The sequence below is a fragment of the Chrysochloris asiatica genome, unplaced genomic scaffold, assembly GCF_000296735.1.
Source record: "Chrysochloris asiatica unplaced genomic scaffold, ChrAsi1.0 scaffold00099, whole genome shotgun sequence".
In the NCBI taxonomy this organism is placed as follows: domain Eukaryota; kingdom Metazoa; phylum Chordata; class Mammalia; order Afrosoricida; family Chrysochloridae; genus Chrysochloris; species Chrysochloris asiatica.
The window spans coordinates 6,454,920-6,479,397 of NW_006408617.1; the positions used below are offsets into that span (position 1 = coordinate 6,454,920).

General features: G+C 38.0%; 1 protein-coding gene across 1 annotated transcript in view; it reads right to left on the reverse strand.

Annotated features, from left to right (window-relative positions):
- TTC21B (tetratricopeptide repeat domain 21B) overlaps nt 1–24,478 on the reverse strand; it is a 90,016-nt gene that overhangs the window by 12,774 nt on the left and 52,764 nt on the right. Inside the window, exons 20-26 of the mRNA XM_006867005.1 lie at nt 22,858–23,046; nt 19,610–19,720; nt 18,318–18,399; nt 10,501–10,651; nt 9,864–10,025; nt 8,120–8,315; nt 114–338 (exon numbers count right to left, since the gene is read on the reverse strand). Coding sequence (XP_006867067.1) covers nt 114–338; nt 8,120–8,315; nt 9,864–10,025; nt 10,501–10,651; nt 18,318–18,399; nt 19,610–19,720; nt 22,858–23,046 — 1,116 coding nt within the window. The remainder of the gene's footprint in view (nt 1–113; nt 339–8,119; nt 8,316–9,863; nt 10,026–10,500; nt 10,652–18,317; nt 18,400–19,609; nt 19,721–22,857; nt 23,047–24,478) is intronic.

The following is a 24,478-nucleotide window of genomic DNA, read 5'->3' on the forward strand; positions in this document are numbered from 1 at the left end:
TTCAATGAACACAGGAAACCTTGAAGTGGATCAGTACTCTATATATTATTCTATTATAAAAAGCCTACACAACAAAGGTGAAAAAAATTATTCTTCACTCTTCATTCACCTACCCTATTATGACGCAGGCACCGTTTTAACAGCTCCTCTGCCATGTCATATTTTGCTGACTGAATATAAATATCAGCAAGTAGCAGCCAACTCTTCTCAAACTCCTCAGCATCGACAGAATTCCAATTCATTTTTGCAATCCGCTTTAACTGATTTCTGGCTCTTGGCGTCTGTTTCAAGATCATATAAGCTGTTGCCATTCCCAAAAGTGCTGGAATATGATCTTTCTGTAAAAAAAACAAAACTTTTACACTTTCAGATATACAAACACTCAAATGGTCTATGTTTGAAAGGAAAAATGTGTGAAGTAGCAAATACTATGTGATAAGAATTCAAATAATTTTATTTTTGGTTCTAGCCCAGATTACTGTGATGATGGTTCTATGGGAACTAAGTATAGATTGTTGTGATGTTTGGTAGATATCATTCAGTAACTATGCAGCTATTGTAACCACAAGATTCCAGACTATCTGTTGGATACAATTGTTAATAAGATTGAGTGGCTGCTTTGAGTTTGTGTAAGTAAAACTTTGTTATTGTTGTTATTGAGTGCCATCCAGTCGATTCCAACCCACAGCGACCCTGTACAGGGTTTCCGAGGCTGTAAATCTTTACAGAAGCAGAAAGCCTCATCTTTCTCCCGCAGGCGGCTGGTAGTTTCTAACTGCTGACCTTAAGGTTTGCAGCCCGATTCGTAACCACTACGCTACAAAACCTCTTTCAGTCTAAGTCATATTGACCAGTTTGTGTTTGAGAGTCATTTTGGCTTCTTAGTTCTACTATAAAAAAGAAATAATAATAAATAGGATTATTATTCACCTACAAATGCTAATAATACTTTTTACCCTTGAAAACCTCTAGCACTTTTTCCCTCTCTTCTTTTATTCACAAAGTCTCTGTACAGGGTCGCTATGAGTCGGAAACCGACTCCACGGCACAAAGCCACCACCACCACCAATGAAATGTTACAAGTAAGGTAGGCAATTAATCACTTGGAAATCATATGAAATTAACTCATGCCTTAAAACATACTTTTAGTTTTAAAGTCTGCAACTTCCTAATTTGTTGTTGTTAAACTATCGAGTTGATTCCGACCCATAGCAACCCTGTATAGGGTTTCCAAGGAGCAGCTGGTGAGCTTGAACCACCAACACTGCAGCTGAAATGACTTTGCAGTCTGATGCATTAGCCCATAGTGCTAGTGTCTATAAAATATAACATCCTTTTAGAATAGAGTTCAAGGTCAGAAAATGTCAGCAGCAAGTTAACAAGAGTTGGTAGAAACATAAGCAATAATATGTGTGTTCCTTAAGTTTTTAGCAGAGGAACAGTGATGCTTTCATAGAGGAATCATTTTAAAAAAATGCAAATAAAAGTGAGGAGCTGACTTAGAAATTATAATACCACAATCACAATAAAAATGGTCTCTAGGAAAAACTTTAGGTGACTAACAAGGGACATTGCAAAGGAGTGTAAAATGTAAAATGTTCACTATCTAACACTGATCATGGCTAGGTGTCAGAAAAAAACCCTGGAACAGAGAAGGGCAATTCATTAGAGCTTGACGAAAACAGCTTTTGGGACTATAAAACTTCCTTGACTCTAAATGAATGTGTATCAGTAGTCTTCCAATGCATAATTTGGTCTCCTAAGTAAAAAGTTCCTGTGCAGCAGATTTGTCCAAGGCAATATGTCGTCTGATCTCTTGACTGCTGCTTCCATGAGTGTTGATAGTTGATTCAAGAAGAATGAAGTCCTTGACAACTTCAATCCTTTCTCCAGTGATAAGAATGTTGTTTACTGGTCCAGTGGTGAGTATTTTTGTTTTCTTGACATTGAGATGCAATCCATTATGAAGGCTGTGCTCTTTGATCTTCATAAGTAAATGTTTCAAGTACTCTTCACTTTCAGCAAGCAAGGTTGTATCATCTGCATATCGCAGGTTGTTAATGAGTCTTCCTCCAATCCTGATGCCACGTTTTTCTTCATAGAACCCACCTTCTCGTATTATTTGCTCAGCATACAGGTTGAATAAGTATGGTGAAAGAATACAACCATGTCTCACACCTTTCTCAATTTTAAAACATTCAGTGTTCCCATGTTCTGTTCGAACAACTGCTTCTTGGTCTAGGTACAGATTTCTCAGAAGTACAATTAAGTGTTCTGGAATACTCATACTTCTCAATGTTGTCCATAGCTTGTCATGATCCACACAATCGAAAGCCTTCGCGTAGTCAATAAAGCATAGGTAAACATCCTTCTGGTATTCTCTGCTTTCAGCCAAGATCCATCGGACATCAGCAATGATATCTCTCGTTCCACGGCCTCTTCTGAATCCAGCTTGAACCTCTGGAAGCTCTCTGTCAATGTATGATTGTAGCCGTTTCTGTATTACCTTGAGCAAAACTTTACTCGCTTGAGATATCAAAGAGATTGTCCGATGATTTCCGCATTCTGTTGGGTCACCTCTCTTTGGAATGGGCACAAATATTGATCTCTTCCAATCAGTTGGCCAGATAATTGTCTTCCAACATGGATTAAAGACCTAAAAGTAGTACTTAAACAAACTATAAAAATCATCAATGAAAAAATAGAGACAACCTTAGGGACTTGATACATGGCATAAAAACAACATCAAACATAACTGAAAACACGAAAACAGCAGAAAACAAAATAGAAGGCAAACAGTCCAATTAAAAAATATGTAATTCTACATATCAAGGATCAAGCAAGTTTCCTCAGTGCACTTGAAAGGGACAGGGAACTTAGACATTGGCTATCAAAAATGGGGGGGCTATAAAGAAATGAAGTGGCTGGATTACAAGCTTTTTATGAGTGTGCTTACTTTCAGAATGAGAGGGATAAGGTAGACTCCCCACTGAACAGACTACCTCTTTTCCAGATGAATTTGGTGAAAGGAGATGGGGGAATGATGCTAATAGGATTTTATAATCCAATTGTGAGTAATTGTAAGCAGGATTAATTGCGAATGCCACAAGTGTAATTGTAAAAGATGTGTAACTAAAACCAGGGAGTAGTTAATCTTTCATTTCAGGAACAGAGGACCCCAGGACCATCAAGAAAGAAAAGCATAAGTGGAGCATGAGATCCTACCCAGAAAAGTGGCAACAACAGAGATGGTGGCAGAGGCAATTGCACAGACAGAGAAGCTGAGTGCTCTAGATCCAGGGACTGAGAAAGGCTGTGTGGCTGCGGGCAGGAAGCTGACTTGCAAATGTGCCCTTTGGACATTTAATACATATATTTTGCTTTGTATGTATAAATCAAATAATATTGCTTTGTTCATTTGTGAAAAGTAAGATGTGAAACGGAAGCCACAGGGTGGAAGCAGAATAAACTGTTAAAGTGAGTGGAGTGTAATCACTGAGATGAAACAAAACATATGACTGGTTGAAAGTATGGTTGATGATGTTGTCTGTTTACCTTCACTTAATTCACAATAAAAACATTTTTTAAAAATGTGTAGAGGATATGAACAGATACTTTACCAAAGAGAGCATAACAAGTGGGTAACAAACATGAACGAATTCTCACGATCATTAGCCACTGCTGTTGTTTTGTGCCATCTAGTCATTCCAATTCATTGGGGCCCTATATAGGGTTTCTGAGAGCGGCTGATGGGTTTGAACTGCTGACTTTGCTGTTAGAAGACCAATGCTTATCCTACAGTGCCTCAACAGGACTATTACAGAGATGGAAATCAAAACAATGAAATATTATATCACCCCAGCATTACTAATAAAATAATAATAGAAACAGAAAACAAAAAATGCTAGCAAGGGTGTTGGGAGACTGGGACTTGCCTACACCACTGGTGGGACCGTAAAATGGTACAACCACTATGGAAAACAGTATGGCACTTTCTCAAAAGTTACAGGTAGAAATGCTCTATGGCCTTTACTTGGTACATATCCTCAAGAAATCGGAGCTGTGACATGAATAGATACATGCATACACATGTTCATTGCAGTACTATTCACAATAGTAAAAAGATGGAGACAGCATAAATGCTCATCAATAGAAGAATGGTTAAAGAAATTTTGGTACATATACACAATGGAATACTACACAACCCTGATGAATGACTATGAATCTATGAAACACCTTTTAACACAGATGAACTTGGAGGACAATATGCTGAGTGAAATCACACAATCACAAAAGGGCAAGTGTTGCAAGAGTCCAATGTTGTAAGCACTCAAGAAAAGGGTTTCATGCTAAAGGAAACATTGGATGGTAGTTATCTGAATGGGAGGAAGTAAGAATTATTCACTGGTTAGAGTAGAAACATGTTGACTTGGGTGACAAAAAAGGCAATATACAACATGAGGGAGGTTGGCAGAAGAAAGATGAAGGCAGAGGAGGGCACAGGGAAGAGTACAAGAGTTAAAGGGAATAGAGGTTAAATACTGTTAAATGATGGTACATGAAGGAGGTTGCAATCTTTGAAATGAAAAAAAAAAGTGTATGAGTTGCTGAATGTAAAACTGATCTGCTCTGTAAATCTTCATGTAATTCACAATGAAAAGTTAAAAATAAGAAAGTCTCATATCTATTCACATACTGAAAATATCTCACTTTATAGAGTTAAAATTATTTCTCTCTAGTTTTAAGATCACATACCTTGAGTTTGATGAGAACAAGTCACTTCCTCAAAGTTCAACGACCCCTGAGATAAACTGAAGACATTCACCCCTGCATTAAACCCATTATGATTTCTAGTGCAGACCACCTCAGTTAGTCTTTCTAGGTCATACACTCTCAGTTACTCTAAACTGCAGTCATTTTAGACCACAAGGACAAGGTTTACATGTAAACTCATATAAACAACAGACTTTTATGTTTCAAGGTGATGTGATGAAAACAAGTGGAAACGCTTGTTTGGGTGGCTTAATGCATCTTTCACCCTTTTCCCCTATGACTTCCTGTCAAATGCATCCTTTTTAATTAATATGAACCCCTCTTCAACCACCCAGTGCACTGAGTTGATTCCTATTCACAGCAAGCCTACAGGACAGAATAGAACTGCCCTATAAGGTTTCCAAAGGAGTCCTGGTGTGTCGCTGTGGGTTAATGTGTTGGACTGCAAAGTTGCTCTGAACCTCAATGTCGGCGGTTCAAGCTTACCAGCTGCTCCTTAGAAACACTATATAGGGTCACCATGGGTTGGAAACGACTCGCAGCACTTAACAATAACAGTAACAACAGGGCTTCCAAAGCTGTAAGTCTTTGCAGAAACAGACTGCCACATCTTTCTCCTACGGAGTGTCTAATTGGCTTGAACTACTGACCTTTTGATTAGCAGCCGTATACTTTAAACACAGTGCTCCTGTGAGTTCCTCAGAGTGCTGTGAATATACCCTATACTTTCCTGTCTCCCTGCTTTTCATACTTTCTCCTTCATCACAATGAGTTTTCTTTCTCCTCCGGTGCAGTTTACCCAGGGTCCTCTTAAATCATACTTTCTCTACAAAAGCATCTACCTACTTTCCTTGTACTGTCTCCTCTACTTTGATTTGCAACTTTAACATAGAATGAACTCCATACTGCTTTGTAATAGTCAGCATTCTTGTCTCATGTTCCTGAGACGAAGAGAAACTTGAAAAAGGGACTATATGTTGCTTATCATTGTGATTCCCACTGTGTTCTGCACCCACTGGCTGCTCAATACTCAATATATTGAATATATGCAGCATGTGAGTCAAGACAAAAAATGCAGTGTTTATGAAATTTCACCTCATGTACCAGGTTTTGGATAATGAATAAGTTGGTTAGTAGAACAGATATTAGGACAGGATAGTTACTAGTTACACAACTTTAAGTGATAAAAAAACTAATGTAGTCCTACCGCTGTAGAAAACTGGTGCCATTTTTTTCTAGGAAAGAGTTGTAATGTAACTCACTACCTCTGGGTTTCTCCCTGTCAAATTTCACAGAAAGAACAACAGATTTGCTCAAAATGAACTCGTTCACTGTTATGTGATGAAATGCTACATTACATCACTCAGTTGTCGTGACACTTTACTTGAAACCAAGCTTAATCGTGTTCATATAGATTTTCTTACACAGCCAGCATTGTCTTACTTCTGCTCTCCATTCACTCAGCAGCTGCTAACCACCTTCCACCTTCCATACACATCCACTCCAGCAGAGCACATCCCAGAGAACATCACTCTGCTGTCTGCAGAAGGGCTTGGCTCTGCGAGGTTCCTGCAGCTGATACTACCTTGCTGTTTTATACCAGGGTAGGTGCACAGTGACAATAAAGCTGACACCTATAACATTTGCACACAAATGGCAACAGGACTTGTAGTCTCCCAAATCCCCAGGCATCTGAATCTCCACCAGGGTCCTGGGCCTCCCTCCTAAAGAGGGACAGGGTCATTGTACATGATTTCTAATAATGTATAGCTATGACTGTGACCTTGGAACCACAAGGAAGCATAGAAAAATTCTGTATATTCTCAGGGAGATACAAAATGAAGAGTTTTTGGTGGCACAAGACATTGTAGAGTGGTAGAACAAACGTGGACTCTAATAATGATGCTTAGAAGCTTAGGCCTTGCTACTGGAAACTGCTGATGGGGAAACCAAAGACAACACTGCTGTCAAGTCGATCCCGACTGACAGCGACATGACCGGGCAGAGCTGAACTGCCCCATAAGGAGGGACGGGTCTTTTTGTTTGTTTGCTTTCTAAGTGCTGATGAGTCAGTTCCAATTCATATCGACTCAGTATAGAGTTTCCAAGGAGCTGCTGGTGGGTTTGATCCTACAGCACCATCCCAGTTCTAGGGTTAAATGGGTAGAGTCCTGGTGTGGCGCAGAGTCGTAGGATAAGCACTGAGCTGCCAGCCTCAAGGTTGGCAGTTCAAACCCAAAAGCTGCTCCTTGAAAACCCTATATAGGGTTCTACGAATGGAACTGACTCAGTAACACACAACAACATCAACAATAGGGCTAAATGGGAGTCCTGGTGTAATGCAATAGGATAAGCACTGGACTGTTAACCACCAGCTGCTTCTCAGAAACCCAGAATCTCTCTGACTCAATGGCACACAACATTTCAATGTTGTTAATTAATAACATCATTATTTGCATCCTTGAACTGTAAGTTTGTCAGTACTGACCTCATTTAGCCCTGTTATTGCTGTTAAGTGCTGTCATGTAATTTCTGATTCACAGTAACCCTACAGGGTTTCTGAGGAGTAGGTGGTGGGTTTCAACTGTCAGTTTATCCAGTGTTTACCCTATAGCACCACACTAGGAATCCTATTTACCCTTGTTGTTGATGTTGTTATGTGTTATGTCAGTTCTGACTCATAGCAACCCTGTATAAAGTTTCCAAGGAGCAGCTAGCTAGTGAGTTTGAACTGCTGACCCTGAAGCTGGCAGTTCAGTGCTTATGCTACAGTGCCAGAGCAGGACTAGATTTAGACCTTGATGTTGTGAAGTGCCATCAAGTCGGTTCTGACCTACAGCAACCCTGTATAGGGTTTCCAAGTAGCAGCTGGTGGGTTTGAACCACTGACCTTACAGTTTGACCTGACTTTGTGATTCAATGCATTATCCTGAAGCTCCAGCCACATCAGTACTCCCCATTTAGCCCTAGAGCTGGAAGAATTCCAAGCTGTCACAAGTGAAAAGGCAAGATAGTGAGATAGTAAGATTTTTTTTTCACTTGTTAAGCTCGGTATTACCTACAACAAATTCTCCAGAGAATAAAGCAGTTCCCTTGAGAATCAACTTAGTATATCTTTCTCAAGAATACAGAATTCTAAAAGAGAGAAAAACATATAAAGATGTGACAAAAGAGTAGCACTGTCTCTTCTGGAAACAAAGGTACATTGTATAAAATGATGTCAGATGACATATATCTAAGCTTTAATAAAAATAAGATAATTTTCAGAAAATAGACAGCTAATTAAAATATGTATTTTAACACCACTATAAGATAATTTAGTAAATTGAAAATAAAATCTACTAACCTCAGATGTTGCAATTTCAGTGAAGGTATTTAATGCTTGCTCAACATTAGATTTCTGTTTGGTTGCCATTAGGCAATAGTTTTCCATAATGCGAAGCTGGACATGACCCTGAATAGTCTGAGGTTTTAGTTCTTTGAGGAGTTTTTCTGCTGTTCTCACTGCAAACTGCACAGACTCTTGCTTCTCAGTTGAGTTGCTGCATACAGTTAAAAAGAATTCTATGTCTATTACTCAGAAGTAAAATTCATTGAGATTATAATCAGAACTTTAAAGTACATGGCTATGTTTACTTTTGTCAGTATTCCATTTTGAAGACCATTATTCATTCTCTCCCTGGTGGCACAGAGGGTTATGCATTGGGCTTCTAACTGCAGGGCAGGAAGTTCAAACCCACCATCTGCTCTTCAAGAGAAAGATATGACTACTACTATAAAGATTTACAGTCTCAGAAATCAAAAGGAGCTGTTCTACTCAGTCCTATGCGGTGGTTATGAGTCAGAATCGACCCGATGGCAGAGGGCTGTGCCGGGCTGTCATAATGCATTTTTTAAACAAAATACTCTCTCCATAAGACACAGTAACATTAATTTGTCTAGAATGAGGACAAAAAACAAACAATATCTGCATGTGATAAATGTAGACGTGTGGCAATTTCAGTTAATAGAAAACTAGAATTCATTGTATGATTTGTTAAGTTGAACATTAAAAAAAAAAAAAAAATCAAGCAGTGTAACTATTCAGAAGGGTAAAAGAAGGAGAGAAGGAAGAACAGGAAACTAACCTTACTGGGGGCCTGCTATGTTTCAAACATTGTTCTTATTTATTTTAATCTATGTTATGCACATTTTACAGAAAACTGAGACTTAAACAAGTGAAGTAATTTGGCAAAGGTGGCACAGGTAACAACTGAAAATCCTGGGATCTAAACCTAGGTTTGTCAGACATACAAAGTCTATTCTCATTGTTTCCTCTCAAAAAAAACCAAAAAACACCCAAAACCATGTCTATCAAAAGGTCATAAATTTCAAATACATTAACATTATGAGTATTCAGTATCAATTTTCTTATTTTACATACCCAGGGAAGTATGAATGTTTATATCATACTATTTTAGGGAATACATGAAATGATCTCTATAAAGTATGTTGCTCATGGAAAAATGGAATTCAAAGATAATGGACTTTTTCTGTGAAATATTTGAAGCCCCCTCATAAAACTACCACTTGTTGTTAAGTAGCAACTATTCTTGGGTGAACAATTTTTGTCAAAGTAATCAAATTCTATAATGTATCCTATTTTCTAGAGAATAAATAAGAAGGTGCAGTGATTAAGTGCTTAGCTGCTAACCACAGGGTGGCAGCTCAAACCCAGTGTTTTGAGTTCTGTGGGAAAGGGTGTGATAATCAGCATCCATAAAGATTTCCTGACTTGGAAACCCTGTGGGGCAGTTCTGCTTTGTCCTATAAGGTAGCTATGAGTTGGAATCAACTCAAAGGCATTGAGTTTTGGGTATTCTGATTTAGGAAATCTAAAAGCATTACTTGTCTCTTTTGGAAAATATATGAATTCATCTAGCCTTCCATCAGTATTATCCTAGAATTTAGTTATCCTTTGTAAAGCAAACCTGCTTATTATCTTAAATAAGCTATTCAAACAAACACACACACATACAAACACACACACATATACACAAACACACACACATACACACACACACAAGGATAATGCTCTGAACACTACTCACCCCAAGTCTCCATCCAGATTTTCAAACACTTCCCCTCCAATAGTCTCATTATCTGGATTCAAACAGATTTCTATCATGTTGTAAAGGGCATTTTGGCCCCAGTCACTATCTTTCCGAGCTTTATTAAAATGCCGAAGGGCATCATTTGGTTCTCCAGTATACCTAGTTAGAAGTTAAAGTAAACAAATCACTTAAAATAATTAGACAATCATTACTATAAACGTCAAGTACCTTATATTCTATAAGAGCAAATAAAACTGTTAACATGTAGATATTTTTGCATCTACATTTTTTAAAAATCTACATTTAAAATATGTTAATAGTTTTATTTACCCTATAGATTATGTTTTTTTTTGTAAAGGGTCCCTGGTGGCACTATAGGATAAGCAATGGACTGCCATACACAGGGTTGGCAGTTCAAGCCCACCAGCCACTCCTCAGGAGAAAGATAAAAGATGAGGCTTTCTGTTCCTATAAAGATTTACAGCTACAGAAAGCCTATCTAGGGTGGCTATGAGTCAGAATTGACTCGATGGCGGTGAGTAGATGTTTCTGAACACAAATGATTCCATTCTACTTTATCCATAATGAGAGAAAGAAACATCATTGTGTACAATTTACTTGCCAATATATTTACCAAAGATGCAGGCCTTTACAGTAGTGAAATCCAGGCTCAGATTTTGTTGAAGGGTTATGTTTCTCAGCCATTAAGAAAAATCTTGGAACATCTTCCAGTTTTCCGCATCTTCTTAAGAGATCAATTAAACGAGATAACGTCATGTAGTTATCTAGAAACAAAGAGTATTTTAGACGTGGACATTCTAGAATCATCTTAATTCATTAAAGTGTTAATTTACTTCAAACGAAATGAAACTAAAACTAAGCAAAGAAATGCCTTATGGAACTAAAAATCCCCAAAGAAACTGTACCTTCAACTGGATGATTTGTTTAATGACACAGGTTGAGTTGGGCTGGTCATAGTGAAGAAGGACTAAATAGGCTAATCTATAAAAATATGTCTTTGCTGTAACTCCTTTTTAAATATTTCTGGGACCACAATCTAGACACAGTCTCTGCCTAGGTATTCTCGGTTCCAACTGTAAAATTCAGAAGTGGACGCACAACGAGATCCCTTTCCCATTACTACAGCCAGGGAGGGCTTGGGAACAGACAATTTTGACAATATTTGTCATAGGCAACTAGAAATTTTACTCCAGGCTTTCTTTAATATGTGTACATATCTAGCACAACAGACATTAGCTCATCAAATCATAACCCTAATATATCAGTTCCAGTATTTTAACTTCATATAAAGAAAAATATATCAGGTCTTTGGTCTTAGATATAATTTCTTAGCAGATTTATGAAACGTTATTTTTTTCCTCCCAGCACTACTGAGTTCTCGCTCATTGCTTATAATGTACTAATTTTTTTAGAATAATTCAATACATCTTTTTTATGATTGTACAAATAATGCATGTAACAATGTAAACATTGTTGAAAAATTCATGAATGTGTGAACAAGAACACAAAAAAGATCACTTATATTCCTGAGCCAGAGATAAGCACATTTTTATAGTTTATATTTATAAATGTGTATCAGTATATACATATTTCAGTGTAAGCAAAGAAATATATTTACATACAAATAGGTGTTGTACTTGGGGTGTTATGGTTCATCTAACATTATAAACATTTACAAATATCATTAAATGGTCTTCCAAAACTTGATCTTAGCAGCTTTGTAATAATCCATTATATTGATGATAAACATTTTATTGATTTCTCTATAACAAGACATTTTGGTTATTATTAATATTTAAAGTAGTCTTATAATACTGGGTGCTTAAGCTCTCAACTTTCAGCTAGTACAGAACTCACAGACAGTTAAAAATCCTTATATAAGCTCTCTTAGAGTGAATTCTTAAGAGAAACACACCCATGCACATACTTTTGGAAAGCAATTCATCCTCCATTCTATTTTCTGAGAGGAGATATACGTTGAATTTAAAATGTCTGGAATTCTGATGAGAGTTAACAGTGATAACCTAGCAGGCTTCTGATTTCTGTGTGTTCTACCTGCCGAGCTCCAAGTATATATCATCTTTTATGTTGTTTGAAAAAGGTACTTAAATGAAGAAATCACTGGTCTTGCAAAATTTTATTATGAGATTTCCAGTCCCATTTCTACCACTAGGGCCATATTTTCCAACTACTGATGCTTTATCTTTGTTTCCAACTTTCACATTTCAATCTCCAGGAATTATGAATACATCCTGATTGTATTTTGATAAATTTCACACTGAATAAGTTGGTTGTTGTTGTTACGTACCATCAAGGTGGTTCTGATTCCTACTGACCCTGCAGAGGGTTTCCAAGGACCGGATGGTGTGTTTAAACCACTGACCTTGTGATTAGCAGTTCAGTGCTTATCCTACAGCACTGCACTACAAGCTGGTAGAATTCTTCAATTTTATTATCACTGGCTTAAGTGGTTTGTGTGTAAATTTGAATAACAGTGTTATTAATTGGTCTTCCTTGTAGGTATCATGTGTATTATCCTATCACAGACAGCATTGTACTTCAAGATAGCTCTTGAAATGTTCAAGACAGCTCTTGAAATGCCATTCCTCTTCAATCTGTCATTTCCAGCATAGTAAATCATATGATTGCCAGACTCAAAATAGTCAATACCGGTCCATTTCAGCTTACTACTTCCCAGGATATCTTTATACGTTCCACTTCATTTTTGACCACTTTGAATTTTCTTAGTTTCATACTTTGTACTATCCATGTTCTGATTTTTAATAGATGTTTGCATCTGTTTTGCCTCATTTTGAGTTGTGCCCCATTAGCAAATGAAGGTTCTGAAAGCTTATTCTATTTGTGTCATCATATCAACTCTACTTTGAGGAGGCAGCTCTTCTCCAGTTGTATTTTGAATACCTTCAAACCTGAGGGGCTCTTCTTCCAGCACTCTATCTAACAATATCCTAGTGCCATTTAGGATTTCATTTCTCAGTACTATATCTAACAATATCCTGGTGCTATTTATGATTTCATTTGTCTGCACTCTATCTGACAATGTTCTGCTGCTATTCATAAGGGTTTCAGTGGCTAACCAGTCAGAAGTAGTCTACCTCTTCTTATTCCTAGTCTGTCTTAATCTGGAAGCTCAGCTGAAGCCTGTCCACTATGGGTCACCCTGCTGGTTATATTTAAAATACTGATGGCATAGCTTCAAACATCACAGCAACATGTAAGCCACCACAGTATAATAAACTGACAGACGAGTGGTGGAGCACTCCAGAGGAAATAAAATATATCAGAAGAGATTTAATAAGTCCAACTTCTGTCTATAACTAATTGGAATACCTAAAATGGGGCTACAACATGCCCAGTGAAGGAGGCATCCTGTGGAGCCTCTGCATTACATAAGACCATAGGTGGAACCCTGAACAGCATCCAGAACCTTCAGAGGTGGGAAATTTCCACTTGAAAGGACAAGCAGACCAGCCTGGAGCAGACAGAAGAACAGAAGATACTTCTTGAAAGAAAGACAGACAAAAAAAAAATATAAAATAATAACGGCAGACCAGCTGATTACTACAAGAACAAGCAAGTTGCTCGCCCAGGAGACATCAAGGCAAGTGATCAGGTCCTCTCAGAGCAAACCCCCTTCCAAGACTAAGACTCAACAGGAATATATGCTCTGATTAGTGACCACATTGGTCACCAATATGGGAAAGTGAGGGAAAAACAGCAATGAAGCTGCAAGCTAAGCCCTACAACGTTCAATAGACTCCTGTGAACCCGGGTGGAGACCTGGTTGGCCAGCAGTGTGGCAAGACCTGGGGACTCTTGGGCCAAGAGTCAGCAACATTGCCACAGAGGACTAGAGCCAAGAGTGAAGAACCAGCTGGTAATAAGAGACAGCATATGAACAAGAACACCCACACTTGCAGATAATACCCACTTGACCTGGCTTCAATGACTGGATGATCAGAGCTCAACTAGAAGAAGAAAGAAGAAAGAAAGAAGAAAAAAAAAAAAAAAAGAGTAATCTGATACAATTTGATGAACTTGACCTACACCTATGGATGCAGTAGCTCAAAAGAGGGAACAAATCTTTACAGCGAGGATCACTCCCACCCCCTCCATACACAGAGTAGACAGGGATGGGCAACTTGGACATCGGCTACCCAAAATTGGGGGGCTTCAAAGACAAGAAGTGACTAGCTTACAAGCTTTCAAGAAGGAATCTAGATCCAGAGGGCGTGGAGGAAGGTAAAATTTCCACTGAGTAGTATCCAGTCTGTCTGAGTGGGGCTGACGGAAGGAGATGGGTGGGGATAGATCTCTTGTGATACAACAGTGAATAATTGTTATCAGGACTGATTGTGAGGATTAGAAATGTAAAGGTAGACGTTTTATAGCAAGGAGGGGAGTGATTAACTTTGGAGTCTACGAGCGGAGGTCCCTGGAGCCATCAAGGGAGAAGAGCAGAGAGTGGGACTGTACCCAGAGAAGCAGTGACATCAGAGATGGAGGCAGAGGCAATGACGTGGACAGATGGAGCAGCTGGGGACTTTAGACACAGAGAGGGAGAGGGACTGTGTGTTGACCACCAGGAAGCAGGCTTACAGGGTATACCCTTTGGTTGGTTGATGATGCATGGTGGGGATTGTAACCATGACAATGAAACGATATATGATAGGATGAATGTAAAGCTAATGTTCTCCCATGTAAACTATCACATAATTCACAATAAAACATTTAAAAAAGTGAGAGAGATTTAAGTGCCTTTGGAGGCTTTGTGCTGACTCTATTACATGCTATCCAAATTATCTAGAAAAACAATATCATTATTATTTTCCTCCCTGCCAAATAATCTTGGGTCTCAATATTTTGCTGTATTGATCTTTTGGCATTACTTAAAAAGTAAAACATGATAAAAAACAAGGTTTCAGATAATAGGGCTCAAATACTGGTCTTGCTCTTTAACCTATGAATTTAAGCAAATTATCCAAATTCTCTGCATCTAGGATTACTATTTACTTAAAATAAGATTATAATACTTACATGCAGAATACTATGGAAATCTAATAAAATCCAGTCATTGAAGAGCTTGATTAACTACAAATATCATACGTAATATTTACAAGCCCCCAACTGTTTTTCTATGACACAGGATGACTGCTTTCAAATAAAGTCACAGAATCTAAAAATTACATTGAATTAGGCAGGAACTGAAGATCAAAATTTTTGGCCAAAACTTTAAATAGCAATTCAAAGAGGGGTAAAAGAACAATTTGGAACTTACAGTAGAAATGCCTAAGAAAAATGACATAGGCCTTAAGTTTTTAAGAGTAGGTTAGGAACTCACAGAAGAAACAAGTCTATATAAGCCACAACCTCATCTACCCTGAGGTCATAAGAACTAGATGGTGTTTGGCCACCATCAACTGATTGTTCTGACTGGAGTTATAATAGATGGTTCTGAATATAATGAGGAAAAATGTGGAGAAAAATTCCTATTAAAAATAAAAGCCAGACAAACTAGAAGATACAAAACAGAGAACACCCTAATACTACTGCCCTGAGATGCTCTTCAAACCTAGAGCTTAGCCTGTACTATAAGGTGACCTCTGGTAGCATAGTGGTTACGAATCGGGCTGCAAACCACAAGGTCAGCAGTTCCAAACTACCAGCTGCTCCGCGGGAGAAACATGAGGCTTTCTGCTCCCGTATGGGTCGGAATCGACTCGACAGCACTTAACAACAACAAATAAGGTCACCTTTTTGCAAAATAGCAGAGTGACAACACCAAATAAAGGACAATGCCTGTAAGATCTGTGCCCTACTCACAAACCATTAGTATGAGACCAAAAGGGCAACAATTAGTCCAAAGCAATTAGAGAATATTGACACATTATGATAAAATTAAGTAATGTTACAAAACCATTTGTGTAGAAATTGTCAAGTGTAGACCTAACTTGCTGTATAAACCCTGACACACACACACATAAAACTCAGTAAAAAGTTATTTAAAAAATAAAAAGATGAGTGAGTTTGGGCAAAGTACGGTGGAAAGATGGTGTCTGGACTTTGCATAGAAGAGGTAAAAGGAGTAGAAGATATATAATGATAAACGAATTGACAGTGCACATTTAACATCTTTGTATAAGCTGGAACCAAAGAGGCAAAAACACAATAAAGTGGCCCAAGACAGTTCACAGTTATAATCTTCAGTAATTTGAAAAGCTTTCGTCTCTTCATCTCTCTTCTTTGCCCCTTCCTTCCTTTTCTCCTCCTACTTTTCATTCTATCCAATTTGGTCCAACAGTGTTCCAAGTGCAGGAAATAGTGGTGAAGACATAGTTCTGGCCACTTGATGCTTATGTTCTATTATTTATAGTCTCCCCCCACCCAAACAAGGGTTTTATATACAAGGGGACTTCAAAAAGTTCCTGGAAAAAATTCCATGTTCTTTTCATTCAATTTTTCCAGAACTTTTTTTTTTTTTAACAAATGTTTAAAAGTCTTGGCATATTCCTGAAAGAGAGAACAGTAAACTCAAGTTTTAAAGCAGCAGTAACCTCCTTGGGCTGTTACCTACCTAATGTCTTATTATCAGAACTGTCTTTTTATTTTATTCTTTCAATCAGAAGAGAGCATTTGCCACCCTCTTTTGCATCCATTTAAGCGCTTCTATAGAGTTTTGTTTTTGTTTTTTTTTAAAGAAAAAGAGATGATTTATCTGGGAGGTATGCCCTTTTGCTCCACTCCATCCTATCTTTCCCATCTAGGCTCCAGAGTGACAAAGGATAAAGCAGCAGTGGTTGTCTTCAACCAGGAGTTGAAAGTTCGGCTAATGACTCCTGATGATACTGTGAAATGTCCGTCATCATTCCAACACAGTCTACCTTTAGCTTTGTGTCCTTCAATAGAAGAATGACAGTCCTAATGTTTTAAGACACTAAGACTTGAGAGGTTTCTGCTACTTCTAGCTGAAAGCATTTTCAAATGATTTTCAGGCAAGAAACAGAAGCAGAGAGAAATTGTGAGAATACTATAAGCAGTAGGTGAAAGGTGATGATGGCTTAGTAAGGGGTAGAAAGTGATGGAATTCCAGATATATTTGTAGGTAGAACTAACAGAAATTTGCTGATGGTAGAATGTGGTGTGTGAAAGAAAGACAAAGCAAAGGTAACTGTAAGGTTTGGGACTTGAGTGAATGACGGTGCCATGGTCTGAGATGAGACAAAGGTAGGAGTGGATGTAAAGGGAATAAAAGATCAAGCACTGTATTTGGATATGTGAATGGAAATACAATTAGGTAGTGTTGTATATGAATCCAAACTGGAGATCTACGCTAGCTGACATCAGAATATACATGGGTTATAAAGCCTGGGTGAAGTCACCTAAGGGGTGAATGCATAAAAAGAAAAGAAGAAGAAATGAGGTCTATAACAGTTCCAGTTTTTAATGTCATAACACATAGTTCTAGCAGGAGATTGAAATCAAGTAGACAAAGAGGGACAAGAAAAATTAGGTGAGTCTACTAGCCCAGAAGACAAATGAAGAAAATCTTTCATGATGGAAAGCTGTGTCGAAGAATGATACAAGTCCAGGAAGCAGACTGGATATCAAACACTGTGTCTGGCACATGGAGGTCATTGGTTACACTGCAGAAACAGCTTCCCTAGGGTGCAGGGTAGAGCCTGCTTGGAATCGAGGAGATGAAGCAAAGGTCGTACTCACTGCAATTCTTAGAGGAAATCTGTCGCAAGGAGAACAGAGGACTAGAGCAGTAACTTGAGGGTAATGAAGAGTTATGAGATGGTTCTGGATGGTTGATTTACTTAAAGTGAGGAGAATTTAGTATTTTTGTTTGATAATTAAGAAAAAGAATTATGCAGGAGGAAAAGAATAACTAGAAGACCAAAGCCCTTCAGCAGGTAAATGGGTGGAATCCGGTGCACATGGGGAAAAGCTGGCTGCAGATGGGATTGCAGACCTTCACTGGGCAGTGGACAGATTTGGTGATGGGAAAATGCAGAGCCAGTTGCTCTTATTTTGTCAATGAAGGAAAAAGACAGATTATTAGCTGAGAGCAAGGAAGGAGAAAGGATGTTGGAAGTTGAGGAGAGGGGAGAAAGAAAGTGCAAAAAGTAGTTAGGAGTTAGGGAATTCATTAGAGAGATTAGGATGGCCAGGCGTCCCTGGGGGGCCCCTGGTGGTTTGTGATCCTAATTTTCTAAGGAAATCAGTCAAAAGTGGCATCTTCCTTATAGCTCTTCAGCTGCTCAAGCACAGGGGTCCAGTAAATGAAATGTTCAATCCAACTAGGATTGGGGTTTTCCCAAGAAGTATAACAGCAAAAAAAAAAAAAAAAAAAGAGGAAAACCTCCAAGAAGTTAGACTGACACAGTGGCAGTGGTCAATACTTACCTGGCTTGCGTTCTAAAAGCTGCTGCAAATGAAACACTGCTTGTTCATAGTCCTGTTTTCTGAACAGGAGATCAGCCATCATCTATGAAGGCAAGAGTGGGTTTCAAACATATTGCCATGTATCTTTATAAGCTTATCTTCCTATCAGGACTTAGCACTATGAAAACGTGGCTTCAAAAAGTCTGTGGAAAACTTCCATTATCTTTCAACTCCATTTTCCCACAAACTTTTCGAAGCCCCCTCATACAAATGAAAAACATGCAGCAAGACAAAGTTTTATTAGTATTGAAACATACCTTGAGGTTTGTTACACCTGAGATTGGTGTAACCAAGATAAAGATGTGAAACAGATCATGATATTTGCCAAATTGTATTTTTAGGAAAAAATATGATTTAAATGGTTACTTTTAAAATAAGAATTTGGAGTGAAATGTACACTCTAAAGTGCTATCAAAAAAGATGACTCACTGGACTTGGCCAAGATTTACAATGACAAGATTAAAAACAAATAAAAACCTTTTAATTCTAAACACTGCAAATGAATTTAGCATGAGCAAGACTGAGAATTTTTCATGTATGTATTTTTAAAAAGATACTTATTTCTTTTTTGAATTATAATAACTTTGAATGAAACTTAGAAAATGTTACCCATACCTGTTTAAAAAGTAACAAATACCTCTCAACTCAAGTAAAAAAGAGAACTCAATTTATTTAAAGCACACTATCTTAGAATGGTATAGGAAATTTTTATCTAAAAGTTCCACTAAAACTCTTGAAAAGGTCCAAAAGGTTTAAATACTAACAAGTCGATCTTCATCACATTATAGCTCTGCCAGGTGAACCCCACAGGCATAATGAAAATTTAATAAGAACCAAAAGGGCAAGAAGGAGCCCTGGAGGCTGTGAATTAAACACTGGACTGCTAACCACAAGGTCAGCAGTTTAAACCCACCAGCTGCACTAGAAAGATAAGGCTGTCTGCTGCTGTAAAGATTTACATCTCTGAAACCTTGCATAGGGTTGCTAAGAGTTAGAATCACCTCAAGGCAATGGACTTAATTTTTTTAAAGGGCAAGTAAAGACCTGGACTAAATCTGGTTTATTCTTATATATAAAGTGTTAAAAGATTCTTGGTTTTTACTGGTAAAAGAGACAAATAATGTACCCTAGAAACATGGTCATAATCTACAAGCCACCAATGATTTCATGTCTGTCCATCATGTAAAATATGAAACGTCTAGGTAGAATAGAAAGCACAGTGACAGCTGTAGCCCGAAATCTCTTGCACTAACCATGGGAGCAGCTTCATTGTCCTGGTCACTCTGGAGAAGCAGAGCACAGTGCCTCAGGCAGGTATCAGGGTCATCCTGTGCCAGGTATAACCGTGCCAGTTCCAACATTATCTACAGAGAAAAGGCAAGATCATACAGAAACTGTTTGAAATAAAAAGTGAAATGAGGAAAATGTCTAGACTGATTAAATAATAGGTACCTAAAAGCCGTCTGAACTGCTAGGTCAGCAGCTCAAATTTACCAGCTACTCCCTGGAAAGTCTATACAGGGTTGCTATGGGTCAGAACCAGCTTGACGGCACTTAACAACAACAACTAAAAGTTACTGAGTTAAAGCAAAATAGCAGGAAACCAAAGCATGCACAACTCTATTTTCTATCATGCTGGGGGTGGGGGGGGAAGGAAAGGGAAAAATAGATAGTAACTGGCTTGAAATCCAGATATGAGACATTATTAAAAGAACACTGGTCTTAGAATCAGATCCTAGTCCCAGCTTCTTGAGGATGAGGAGAAGTCACTTTCACTTCTCTGAACCAGGTTTTCTAGTTTCTAAAGTAAAATGTGTGAAGCAGATAATATGTAATGAATGCTTCAGACTTAAAGTTAGGATTCTAACTCTTTTGATTACCACTGAAAAAGGTATCTATTTAGTCATGTCATGGTATGGATTATTTTTACCCTATATCTAAAAGAGTTACATCGATTAAAAAATAGTCTATCTCAAACTTTAAGTATACAAGTATTAGAATATTAAAAAAATTAATCATATATTAAGATATGAAAGAGTAATGGCATTTTCATTTATTTAACCAGCCTATGCATGACCATGGTGGCTCTCTAAACTAAGTACTGGACTGTGAACTACAAAGTAGGTAGTCTGAGCTCACCAGCTGTTCTGCAGGAGAAAGATGAGGCTTCTTATTTCCAGAGAGATTCACAGCCTTGGAAACCCATACAGAGTAATGAGTAAGCACAGACTTGATGGCAATTAACAACAACAACATGCATGAGGAACTTTTCTGTACCAATGTAGTCCTTAATCCAGTCTCATACTGTGCCAATTACAGTCAGATTCAGTCTAGTCACTTTTGAATCCTCAGTAATTAAAATACACAGGTGTATCATTGTTGCAGACCGTTTAAGACTAATCAGAGGTTCGAGGCCCGCTAGGGCCGAGTGTAACAAATGAGGCCACTGGCAGTTAATGGCAAATTGCTTTCATATTAATATTCAGGTATATATATTAAATTAATACACTGGAGCCTTTGACAATCCACAGATAAATGTGATATTTTCCTAAAGCCGAGACTAAAGGTTGTAAGGTTAAGCATTTCTCCAAAGGATTAACTAAAAATGTCTTAGCTACTTCACAGTTCTTTGTTCCATAGACAAAGAACCCATCCTCCCTAATCCTTTTCCAGGTGCAGCCCATTCACCTGGAGTCCTCCTGAAGACCTGGCTCAGGAAGCCAAAGCAGCAGGACTCCGCCCAAGCTTTTGTCTTTATCTCTCACCTTCCCCCACCTTAGTTCAGGGGCTATAGATATGTTAATTGGGCCTGAGAATCCAAGTTGCTGGCCTGGGATTCAAACCAGTGAAGTACTATGTAAAGTTACCTGAATGTCTGGAAAAGTACTGATGTTAGCTGTACCTTGCCTAAGTCCCTCCCAGCTTGGTGTGAAGCTCCTCCCCTGAATAAAGCAGAGGCCCGGGCCTCCCCAGGTGTGCATTACGACTGGCAAGGCATGCGCTTCAGCATGCAGGGTGCACAGTCCAGCCTTGCAACCATACTGCCTGTTTAGCTAACATGTTCACTATGCAGGATATTACGGCCTTTGTGGCTGAGATGTTTGCAATGCAGGATCTGCCTGATGCCAGTCCAGCATTCACTCTGGTTTCGGAGTGTCTCTTTGTCTCTCTCTTTGTCTCCTTTGTCTCCTTTTGTGTATTCTGGATATATATGAATCGCCGTCAGGTATCCTCTCCTCGTGAACTGAACCCCAATGTCGAGGCGGGTCCCCGACATATCATCTAGATCCATATATTGATTAAGGTAGGATTAAGGTATTAAATGTTTATGGATTTAATACATGTAATGTATTTAAATGATTATTAAAACACAATGAATATTAAAAACAAAGAGCATTCAAATTTACTTTAGAATGTTTTTTTGCACAATAATTTTTTTTTTCTGGCATGGCCAACTTCCCTTGGTGTTCCGTAGCATTCTATTTATTTTTTTAAGTTTTGATTGTGAACTGAGTTCACATGTTTACATGGGAGAACATCAGCTTTACACCATCGTTTCATTGCAATGATTACAATCTCCTCCATGCATCATCATTCGACAGTATTTGCTTCCATTCCCTGTTTTGTTTTGTTTTCTGTTTTTGGAAGGTAAGGAGGATGTATACAGAAACACTCAAGAATATATAATAATTTAAACAACCAAAAGGTACATTCTGCAAGCCTGCCTCCTGGCCGCCAGCACCCAGTCCCTCGCTTTCCATTAGTCCAGAGTCCTCAGCTTCTCCCTCTCTCCATGTCCTCATCTCTGCTTCCAACTCTGGTGTCACTGCTACTGTGGATAGTTTCCCACACTCTGCTTGTATTCTTTTCTCGATGGTCCCAGGGTCCTCTGTTTCTATACTGTAAGACTATCTACTCCCCCATTTTGGTTATAAAACTTTTACCTTTATAGCTATGACAGTTGCAATTAGTCATAATAAAAATCTTTCACTATTGAATCATAAGAATCTTATCCCCTCCTCTTTTCACCAGACCCATCTAGACGAGATGAAAACTATTCAGTGGGGACTCTTTCTTCCCCCTCACACTCTTAAACTAAACTCCGTCTTGAAAACTTGTAAGCCAGTCACTTCATGCCTTTATCGCCCCATCACTTTAGTCAGCCAATGTCTTAAGTTGCCTGTTCGTATCTACCCTGTATACAGAGGGTTTAGGATTGATACTTTATGAAAAGACTCCTTCCCTCTTGGTTGGTATTTTGAGCTACTACATCCATAAGTATAGGTCAAGTTCATAAAATTGTAGCAATCTGTAGCATTCTTAAATCAAGGACTCATACAAGTACTTTAAAGGTTTTCTGGAAACAATCTTAATTTTTTAACTTATATTTTTATTAATTTCTTTTCAAATCTTTATAAAATAAGCTAACAGGAATTTTGCATTTGGGGAAATGTGATGACATTTGGGATAAAGATGTTTACAACTTTATAAAGTTACTGACCTTATTATCAGTGTCACAATGAACAAGAGCTTCTTTATAAAACTTAATTGCATTTTCATAGTCTTGCTGAGCAACAGAATGTTTTGCAATCTCTGCACAAATTTCAGCTGCTAAATGTTTCTGTGCAGGGACTGCATCTGGCTGTTCCATCTGAACACGTTTCAGCACTCGCGCCTGTAATTCTCGAGCCTAGAAAAAAACAAAGATTAAAAAAAAAGTGAGAAAAAAATAATAGAGGTTAAATAAATCTCATTAATTCATACATGGTACTGCTTTACTTAAGATTTACTTAAATATTATTGGCCCTTGTTCTAACAAAACTTGATCGAAAGAAAATGTCTTCTTGACCCCAAGCATTAATTTGTTTTCAATGAGCCAGCATGCACAGACCTTTCCAACTGAAAAACATATTGTCACTGAGTCAGTTCCAACTCATAGGAGTGACCCTATAGGACAAAGAAGAGCTTCTACATAAGGTTTCCAAGGTGGTAATCTTTATAGAAGCAGACTGTCATGTTTTAACCCTGTGGAACAATTGGTGGGTTTGAAATGCCAACTTTTCAGTTAGCAGTCAAACATGTGACCACTGTACCACCAGCACTGAAGTACTGTAAAATTAGTCTTTGTCCATAGTCACAAGAAAATACACAGGAAGCTCACTACAGGAGAATTGGAACTATGAATCAAATGTTTGGAAAAGATGTTTAGATGTAGAAATTTTTAAAACTTAAAAGATTTATTATATTAACAACTATTTTAAATATTGAATATTTGAAACTATTCAATCTAGTATTGGTCAGTTTCAGGGAATTAGTACATTCATACATCATTGATGGCATATAAATTAGTCTAATCTTCTAGATGGAGCCCTGGTGACAAAAACATTTAGCTTAACTGCTAACCAAGAGACTGGCAGTTTGAACCAGCCTAGAGGTTCTGTGGGAAAAAGATGGGGTGATTTGTAAAGATTATAGCTAGAAAACTCTCTGGGGAAATTCTATTGTCTCTCATGGGGTCACTATGAATCAGAATTGACTTGATGATGCCTAGTAATAATCTTTCTGGGAAATCCCCTAACAACAACAACAACAAAAAAAAACCAACTCAATAAAATTAATCAGGCTGTTTAAATTAGTTGTTTCACTCTGGGGAAAGAACTAAGAAAATAACTTAGCAAAAAAACAGGAAATTTTAAAACAAATTATAAAATAGCAGATAATACCCCAAATATAAATAACAAGTATTCTAATAAAATCATTCAGCTCATCAGAATAGCATTTTAAAAAAATTATATACTGCTAATATAGACTCCTGGTGTGGTGCTGTAGGATCAGCACTGGACAGCAATCTATAAGGTCACAACACTTCAAACCTACCAGTCACTTCTCAGAAACCCAATACAGGGTGGCTATGAGTTGGAATTGACTCAGTGGCACTTAACAACAGCAATATAAGAAAAATCTTCAATATAAAAACATGGAAAGGCTAAAAGCAAAAGGATAATATATATGTACTGTAGTACAATATACATGGAGCTGTGGTAGCGTAGTGGTTACGAATCGAGCTGCGAACTGCAAGGTCAGCAGTTCGAAACTAGCAGCTGTTCTGCAGGATAAAGATG